This window comes from Conger conger, chromosome 12 (genome assembly GCF_963514075.1).
Source record: "Conger conger chromosome 12, fConCon1.1, whole genome shotgun sequence".
In the NCBI taxonomy this organism is placed as follows: domain Eukaryota; kingdom Metazoa; phylum Chordata; class Actinopteri; order Anguilliformes; family Congridae; genus Conger; species Conger conger.
Genome location: NC_083771.1, coordinates 31,553,854 through 31,564,006, shown reverse-complemented (window position 1 = coordinate 31,564,006; position 10,153 = coordinate 31,553,854). Strand labels below are relative to the sequence as shown.

Genomic DNA, 10,153 nt, shown 5'->3' with positions numbered 1-10,153 from the left:
CACGTCTCCACAGTGGCGCGACAAGAACGTCATCGTGAAGAGTGCGCCTGGGACAGGTCCCGCGTGCTCATTGGCCGCTGCGGGATCATGTGTTTAGCGGTTGCCGCGGGATCACAGCGGGGAAGATTCGGCTCGCCCCCGGAAAGTTGTTTCCCACCTACATCGCTGTTTCCATGTGGAAGCCTGCTGCTAAATGCCAGATCGTCCCCGTTCATGGGCGACGTCATCGCCGACGTGTCCAACGATACGCACCGCAGCGCGAGAACCGAGGAATCGCAAGTCTGCTCTCTAACGGAGCGTCTTCATTATCAAATTCATCTGCTGTTAATTAAGCCTCGTCCATGCGCAACAGGAGAGGAGCTGGAGTGCGCTTCAGTGTGTACACTCTCTTTTATCCAGCAGTACGGGGAATTCAGCTAGGTCTTGTGGAAATATGACACAATTTGCACTTCTATTTCGTTTAAATTCAATCATTCGCACCGAAGAAATACAGCAAATGAAAAATATAAATATATAAATTAAAATATTCATCCCACACGGCATCTGTAACTATTTATCACCATGATAAAGTTATGGGCTTATTTATCAGTAGTGGCAAGACAATGAAATATATCCTCTAACAAGAAATGAAAATCCATCATTTATTTTTGAACAATGAAAGATAATGTTTGAAAACTGACACAGAAAATATCATCCATCGTATGGTTGGGCTTCTCGATGGTACTCAGGAGATCCCTGACATCTAAGATGTGTTCAGCTAAGCAGCATTGATCATGGGCTTCTTTATGTTTCAAAATGAATGCGCAAGCTCAGGTCTCAAAAGCAGAGAGGAACTAAGTAGCTGGAGTAATTCTATAATCGATGTGTGAAGTACAAGGGTCCTCCACCCTGGGCATGGAGAGCCACAGAGCTGGATTCATGGATCCTCTTCACTTAACTGATCACTTAAAGCCATTTATACTGCTGTTAGCTCACCTCACCTGCTTACTTGGGTCTAAATTTGTTTACTTTTCGGTGAACACAAAAACCAGCAGACACTGCAGACTAGAAATAACGGATCTGTACAACAATCTGAAATCTGCAAAAGTCACATACTAAGAAAGCCGCTGCATTTTATACACTGCATCGGCAAAGATGACCCGCAATGCCGCTGGCAGATGACGATAGTATCTGCAGTGCTGAGCTGAACGCACAGTGATACAGGGCCAGTAAAAGACAGGACGGAGGAGAGGGACTTTGTCACGACCTTACATGCCACTGGCCACAAAGAGACTGACGTAAGCATCAAACAGACCACAGGAAGTGGAATTTAAGAAGCGACGCACCAAAGAAACGGGCCCGGCGAAGGCGGAAAAAGAGGATCCACATGTGCAGACTTTCGGGATGCTTTCTTTCCGAGGGACAGATGTGGAGCTCCCTGCCAAAAGCGTCCTCTGGCCAGACACTCGCTTCCCAGACAAAGGGACGGGCTCCCAACCCATCCGAAACCGTCGGGTAGCTGACCCAGCTGCGCCCCGCTTACCCTGCCGTTAACCGCCCTCCTAAAGTTCACCGACTTCCCTCACCACATTAAGGGCCGTATCAGAGACGCCCATCGCCGGGGAAACAAAAACACTCGGCGTAGTCCTCGCCGAAAAACGCTCACAACCTCAGGCCAGCTGTAGATATCACGCCACTTGGCCCCCTACCAGTGTCGCATGAAAGAAAGCTGTTTGTTGTTGTTGTTTCTTTGAAGCTTAGCTTAAGTAAATAATTTCATTAGTGAGGAATCTGTGGGAGAGCACGGGGACTACATATTTTCCCCTTTTCCTTCCTTTTCTTAACCTCATGTATGTCTTTTTAACTGGGCATGACGGTCTGCGCTCGGTAAACAGTTTTTCACACACACAGGGCTCTGTTGAGGAGGGCCGGGGATGAGAGTTTAGCCAAGGGTACGCAGGAAAACGCTGAGTGTTAAATGAACTCTGACAGAGATGATTTCACTTTCATAGAGCACATTTGACCCCTGTTGGACTGATATAAACTCTGTTGGGAGTACAATTTACATTGGTAATTCATAGATGATTTAACAATAGCAAAGAGTGAGAACCATCCAGGTCAGTCCAGTTCAGTCCCAGGTTTTTCATGGAGGGAGTGAGAGGGGTAAAGGCGGACAGAAAGTTCTGGATGCTTCATCTTCAGAACGGCCTTGGCCGGGCCAGAGGGCCCCTGAGCGCGCTGGTCCGAGGATAAATGTCCGCAGTAACGGATGAAAATAGTCTAGCGAGTGTATTTCCAGCATGACCCGCCCTCCCCTCCACGGCCAGTGTGACCTCAGCGTGCCCCCGTCCTCTCCTAACGGGCCTGGGGGGTACCTGCCTGCACACCACCCCCCCCCCCTCCGTATCGCTCCCTACCTGCTCCCGAAACTCACTCCATCAGCCAGCCGCAAGGTCACCCCAAGCCCCGCCTCCCCCCCCGCTACCCCCAGCCCCCACCAGCCGTCATCTCCCACTGTGACCTCATCACCGCGTGACACCGTCTGCCCCCCCCGCCCCCCCGCCCCCCCCAGGGCCCCCTGGTGCCACTCTGATGAATGGGGGCCAATTATTTTTATCCTTCGCTGTCCCGGATTTCCGCTCGTCCTCTCCATCTCCCAAAAACCAGACCGTCAAAACAACCCCGGCGCTGCTCTGAGTCCTACTTTGTTACCAAGTGTCAAAAGGTGATGGCAGACAAACTGTGAGTTTGTCTAACTGGTGTGTGTGGATACTTTTGGAGTAATGACACGCCTCATCGTCAAAGAGACACTGCCTGGCACCCTTAGATAATCTGTGAATAACAACACGATTTGAAAACATGACATCACAAAACAGGAGCGGCAACTCAATTTTTCTCAAAAAAAATAAAATTCTACCATTCATGTTCATTGTTAAAGGATCACACCCTTACCTGTAATAGGCATCATGATCAGCATAAAACCAGTAGCAATGGCAATGAAATGCTATGAGGCCTGGTTTTAATTATTCCCCTCTACTCAGCCTTGGTTTAATTGAATCTCTGGCAAATAAGTGGCATTGATCAATCATTAAACAATCAGGTAGAAAAGAAAACTGGCAATACTGTCGGCCTGGAGGGCCTGAATTGAGTATCCAAGTTTCAAAGGCACCACTGTGAAGAGCGACTTGTTGGCTTAAGAATGCATCAGTACCACGGACAAACAGCTCTTACAGAAACAAAACAGCACTCTCCTGCAGTGCCTCACTCGGGGGTACAGAAGAATAGATATATTATATCAGTGGGATGAATCTATGAAATGGTGGTAATTCGTCACATTACCACCGGCCTTTCAACACTTGCGTGCGGATACCGACAATGGGGGCGCATTAAAAAAACCTCGGGAAACAGTCCAGCCAGGGGTCCAAAAGCTTCAGTGAACCCTGGTGACTTCTGAGTCAAAACCACAAATAAAAGAGGAACTCATTTAGATGAGGTTGGAGGCTCCGGATTCAGAATCTCAATGGGAACCGCAGAAGTAAGCAGGGACACAGAGGGAGCCATTGTTCGGCTCCGACCGCGGCCGCGTACTCACCGGGAAGGCATCCCGGCAGAGAATGTACAGAATGCAAAAAAACCCTTACCAGACTTCCTGTACGCTGTCTGACAGCCGGTGATGTTCTGTCTCCTGAAGGTCGCCATTTCTTCCGGGACAATACCGAAGGGGACGTCTTGGGACAGTGGGCCCAAACACTAAGGGCCACTTCAGGACATTGTGGGAGGGGGCTTGCCTATTCTCCTGGACTAGGGTTCCTACGGTAATCACAGGGGGTCAGGGGGAGGTCTCTTGTCAACACAGTTCACATTGTGCAACATCTAGACCCCTATGGGGGGGGGGGGGGTGACTACTGCAAACAACCCTGTTATAACCTTGAGCAGTGGGAGAGTGCCAGACCACTAAAACACCCGATTCAACGTATCAAAGTGTGCTCTGGAGTCATTTCCGCATTAGTTCATTCAGACACTTGAGGATTCATTGAAAATCTATCTGTTCATTGATAGAAACATAGAACCTTATGGACTGAATTTCAATTAATTGCCCAAAGTTCAATTGAAATGGACCTTAACCCTGTCTTCAGTTGATGATTTTGTTGATTTGTGGAATCAGTGTTTTAGTGCTGCACCCACACAGACCCTTCAGAGACCCTTCTGGGGACCCTTAATCAAGTGACCTGGGGAGGCTATCTAGACTCACCACCATACTATTCATCCAGTCCAAATTCCAGGAGGCCAAAATGTCCTCCTCCGTGATATTGTTGGTGGGCAGAACAGCTTCCTCTGATGGGCCAGTCCTTGGGACCTTTTGGACCAAAATAAATTCATTTTTCTTTTTCTTTAAGCCAGAGGCTAACAGGGAGCTCTACGACAAAGCCAGTTAAAAATAGCTTTGTAAAGCTTCTCTTCCTGCATGACCTGTGATAAGGTTAACATAGCACAGTTAATTTTTCACTCTAGCTTTTAATTAAGTGGAGGCCTGACATCCATTTTGAGCTTCTAACTACAGCATTCAGCATCACTGAGTCTTTTTGTAGTGTTCAGCTGCGCCACTAGCAAGCACATACTGTACATGTTGATGCCGTGAACCTTCCAGTAATTAACCATGTATCTAAAAATCCATCCTGCTTGGCAAAAGTAATCACCAAAAAATAGTAACACTAAAATCACAATTCCACAGAGCGTCAAAGCTTTCCATGTTCCTCATATCAGGGTATTCTATCGTATTAGCTAAAAAGGTTTAAAAGAAGGAGCATCAAGGACACAGAGAAAGTCTATCTGCGGCACATCTGCATTACCCTGCTGGGCCTGCCACTCAAAAGCCAACCAGCACACCAGGGATATAAATATCCAACGCATTCCAGTACAGAGAAACATAAACACGCACTTCATTACCATCTAGCTTCACTGAAGTGCTTCCCAGCTGTCAGCTAACAAACTTACCAAAGCCACACACTTAACTAGAAGCACTTATACAAGTGTGAGCTAATGAGGGCAGCACAATCACTCCTGGTGTGTGTCCCTTATCAGAGGCTGTTTGTCCCAGTGAAGAGCGTGTGCTAGTGCAGTGCCCAATGGGATGAGGTCTGGGGCTGTCACTGTCCAATGGAACCATTCAGGGGAGTGGGGGCTTGATTTCATTTGTTAAAAGGAACACTGAAAATGGATCAAGGACAGCACTTTTTTATATCAGGGAAACTGCATACTGTGAGATGCTCCATAGCGCGTCAATGGTGAAGTACACAATTTTGTCAAACTTGTCCTGAATCTGCCTCTAATACAACTGGTCTCTCATGCTACATATAACATTGTTCCTTCTGACCAAAACCAGCCAGCTCTGACCAAGACCAGCTCTGGCTTGCTGCAGTTTATTGTTATAACATACTGTAAGGGCCATGTCCTCATGAAGGCTATAAATTTAGTCATACTTCCTAGGATTTATTTTGCAGGGGAACACTACAGCAGAATACATACGGTATACTGCAATAAAACTCGGCATTCCTGACGTAGAACCTGATGAGAGTTGTTATTGTGTCTAGAATGTCAGAAAATCAACAATGACATCTGAAAAATATTATGATGAAATAGGACACAGTTTATTTTGGTTGGGTGACTACAGATTTTTGGGTAGGTTTTCCTCTCTGAAACAGGAGACAGTCCATCTGCGTGAGCAGCCAGCAGTCACCAGACAGTAAGAGAAAACAGAGTAGTGTCTGGGGAAACACAGACAACAAGGCTGTCATCGTGTCTTCACTGGGGGAGGGGGGTACTGTAACAGGGCTTCCAACGCATGGCTGCGGGTGGGGCACTTCTGCACTGAGTAAAAATCAGAGAATACACTTCAAAAAGTGTCTTAAGAAGCGTTTTAGTCCTAAGAATTAAGACTTAAGATCTTTTTTTTCTCAAGTGGAAAAAAAATGACCTGTTTTCCTTTACTGTTTACTTGACAAGTGAAATTCCATTGGCAATCTTGAAATGAGATTTGCTTAACAAGTGAAATTTTCTTATTCCATAAGAAAATCTTGAAATGAGTCAAAGTGTAAAAGAAATACTTTAAAATAATTTTTTTTTTTTTTTTTGGTTTTTGCAGTGTCTGTAAGAATTAAGATGTGCAAGTAATCCCAGAGAAAACCATTTCATAATAATAATAATAATACAAATAATATCATGTTCATTCTCTTCCCTCCAAATGCTTGCCTCTAGGATGACTGAGCACACCCCAACGTCTCATGGTGTGATCAGAAACACGACAGACAGACGCAGCCTGAGGGACAGCTAGCAGCAGCAGCTCCAGAGACCGCTAGGCAAGGCACCTTATCATAACTCTTTAGCCAAACAGACCTTATTGGAAAACAACACTGTGGCCATCTGTGGCTTTTATATTTTACTGTTCATCCCTAAGATTTCATAATTTATCCTATAAAGAAGCAGGCCGTACGGTACATACTGTTTTCGGTTACATCTTGATTGTATTCACTGAGCATGTATGCATAGTTACTGTAGATATATGAAATATTTTTCTAATAAACACGCACCTGCTGCCACTGTCACATGTGTATTGTATCAAAACTACATAAGATTATTGTTTTCTCAGAGGAAAAAAAAATGTCTTCATAATAACATCAGTATATTCTTCCGCAGGTTACATTTTGCCCCCCTCCGCACCTGGAAATAGCCAATTCTGCTCAGTGAAAATGAAAACCATTAGTGCGCAGATGCTGTAGAGACATGACTCCACTTGACATACGACAGCAAACCTGGAGCTCGAAGCAAGGAATTAGTCCTGAACGAAAAGGCGCTAAAACTACTCTGAGGCCCAACCTGCGAGGAGAGGGGAGGGTAGAGGAGGAGAGGAACGCCCGAACCCAACGTGAGTTACGGTCACCCCCTTGCCTCCAGGTGGCAGGCTGGATTTAGCGGCTGAGCCGTCCCCATCAATTAGCCGGGGCTCTGACGAAGGGCAAGTGACTAATACCTACCCAGGCCACGGAGAAAAGACACTTTTCCCAATTGCCGCTAAGTGAAAACACATGCAGGGGTTTAGGCTAGGGCCTGCCCAATGGAGAACAGGTGTCCCAGTTCAGTGCCACTTAATCCCCCCATTTAGCCCCAGGACCAAAGGTTATCCTGCTAATAGCTGCCCCGTAGGCCGATCACCAGCCTGGGCAAAACATCTGAGACATATCGCACATACTTGCAGCACGTGCATCAGATACAATTAAAATGAAGACCAGGCGTATTTATTGATCCCCCAACCCACGTGCACACACACACACAGACACACACACACGCACACACACACACATGCACATACTTCTTTTAGCTTATGAACGAGCTCCCCCAACCATACCGTAATATTTCACTTCACTGCTGGAGCCAAGAGAAAAGGCCTGGGTCATTGGCAGCCATTTGAGGAACGCATTTGTCAGGCTTTAAAAGCCATTTACTTTCATTACAACTTTCACTGTGCCACTTAATCAGGAGAGGAGAAAGAGCTCTGAGAGAGAAAGTAGGGAGGTGAGCGAGAGGGAGGGAGAGGGAGAGAGAGGGAGGGAGGGAAAGGGAGAGAGAGGGAGAGAGGGAAAGGGAGAGAGAGGGAGGGAGGGAGATGGAGAGAGAGGGAGGGAGGGAAAGGGAGAGAGAGAGGGAGAGGAAAGGGAGAGTGAGAGAGGGAGGGAGAGAGAGAGCAGCTAATATGAAACTGCAAGGAGCTAAGTGTCATGTGAGTGGGTGAAGCAGCAGCATGCTAAACTGCAGGTGTGTGTGGTCTTGCTGTGGTCCACGGTGACCTGAGTCTGTCACACTGCGACAGAGGCCTCGTCTCACACCAAACACCAGAGTCCAGCCCAGGAAACAGCTCACTTTATTTCCATTACAAAGTCAGACACCAACACACATATTTTTATAATTTCACCAGTCTCTTTTCAAGGGAAGAGGAAATCGGGGACAGAGGAGAGGAAACTTCGTCTTTACCGGGAAAGTCTGGGTTAAGCAGTCTGCACACAACCGTTAGCGGTAGAGATAAAGGGTTTGTGCCTGACATAATGCGCTTAACCAGAGTTCACACATCAGCAGAACAGCCTATCTGGCCCTCTGATCCAGACAGCTGCTTGCTATGAATTCAAAGTGCTCAACATTGCAGGTCAAGAGACAGGGAAATTTAGGGCATCCAATGCTATGTTCCTTACATCGTTTAATCGCTTTCGGCTAAGAGAGTCCAGTCTCTTTGTTCCTTTCTCAGAGGTGCAGGGGAGCGAGCCCACATAGTTCCCAGACCAGAATGAACCACGTACTAACCAGAATTAACCTTTCCATCTTGGAGTGCCGCAATGGAGTCCATTATGTGTGTAGATACATTTGTTATAGGGTGACAAATACATGTTATTTAAATGAATTATTAATAAATGACTATTGAATTTACTTTAGGTGATCATCATTACTTCCATCAAAATTATGCAGAAGTTGTGGTTATAGTTACAGACAGTACAGTACCTATGGCCTGGCTTTCCTGTAAACAGGACAGCTGAAACGCCTCAGGACATATCAGGGTGAAATGTCTCGGGGCTGCTATGACAACTGCAAAAAGGAGAGGACGGTATGTGTCCTGCAACATGGCCCTCATCCCTACCTCTGCTCTCAAAGAGAGATGCATCTTTTTCCTCTCCACCGATATGCGCAATCACAGGCGCATTTCAAAGACTGAAGGACCGTTAACAACCGCCACCGCAAACCTGGGGCTATTTAGTCATGTGTTTATTTCCTTTGTGTTTTACAGTAGAGAGAACTGAGGTCTCAGTGCGTGGCTGAGCTGTTGAGCGCGTTCTTTAGCTAACAGGACTAGCCGAATGTCAGCACTGCAGTCTCTCTGAAAGGCTATCAGGTGGGGAGACAGCAGGAAATTATTTTCTTTCCTAGAGGGAAGCAAAAAAAAATGACCCTAACAAGAAAGAGGATTTATAGTTTCTTTCACAATGCTCCTCACCAGCGACTGTAAGGAAGATTAACAGTTGGTTTTGTAGGGGCTGCCATGGGGGAGGAGGTGGTGGGGGGGGGGGGGCTAGGTGAGGGAGAGAATGGGGGGGGGGGCACTCATCTGTCTTTTTCTGTCAAATAGTGCGGGCTTTGTGTGATACAACCCCCACCAATAACAAAAAAACAACATGTATACAGCTTCATCAGTAAAAAGGGCTCTTCAAGGCTCATTAAAGATTGGAAATTGATTGAATGCCCGCCTCGTCCCCTCCACCAGCCCTCACTCCCATTAAAAAAGATGTGTTTTTGACCGAGGGCCTGAGAAGAACTCCACAACCGCTCCCAGGTGAGCCCTCCAGAGGATGGAGGCATGGAGCACACACGCAGCGGGGATAATTACCTTGTCGTCTTCCTCCTCATCCTCGTCTTGGAACAGGTCTTCCAGCGCTTGCTGCCAGGCAAAGAGGGGCGAGAGATAGAGATAGAGAGGTGGGGAGGGAGAGGGGGAAGAGAGACAGAGATAGAGAGGTGGGGGGGGAGAGGGGGAAGAGAGACAGAGGGAGAGTCATTCACTTTGATATAATATTTTTTTTCTAAAGCGCTATTGTCAATCAAACTGAAAGTAACCACGCGAGCCTGAAATGGACAGCGTGAGCCGTGCTGTGTATTTCACTACAGCTGCTGTCTCCCGCTCTTTACTGAGTGCTATAACTCTTTCTTTACTGTCCTGTAAAAACGTCTTCTTTTCTATGAAAACAATCATTTCCACTCATATCCACACTGATGTACACGCTCACTGCTTTGTAGTTATAGCGCAAACCCATTTTGTTCCTTCTAAAAAACTACTATTACAACTGGGTACAACTCTCTCAGTACAAGTTACCTAATAATAACTTACCCACAGGTCACAAGTCATAGGTTATAAAACCTCAAAACACAGTGGTAACCCTTTTAAAATTGCCCGTGTTAATGAGGTCATTAGCCTGTCAGCAATCGCTGCTACGGACCCTTCAACCAATGAGGGACAAGCTTTTCACTATTCCGACAGAAGCTCACCTTCTAACAATTGCGCACGTCAGCGTGTAAAAGCATTTGTGTTTATTCACAAATAGGCCTTTATCATGGTGATAGAGGTGGCACTGGGATCAGA

At 46.6% G+C, this 10,153-nt stretch overlaps 1 protein-coding gene across 6 annotated transcripts in view; it reads right to left on the bottom strand.

Annotated features, from left to right (window-relative positions):
• The window catches only part of mctp1b (multiple C2 domains, transmembrane 1b), a 123,094-nt gene that overhangs the window by 9,801 nt on the left and 103,140 nt on the right, over nt 1-10,153 (bottom strand). For all 6 annotated transcript variants that reach the window (XM_061262493.1, XM_061262494.1, XM_061262495.1 and 3 more), the window contains one exon: nt 9,404-9,454. In XM_061262493.1, the coding sequence (XP_061118477.1) occupies nt 9,404-9,454 (51 nt within the window). The remainder of the gene's footprint in view (nt 1-9,403; nt 9,455-10,153) is intronic.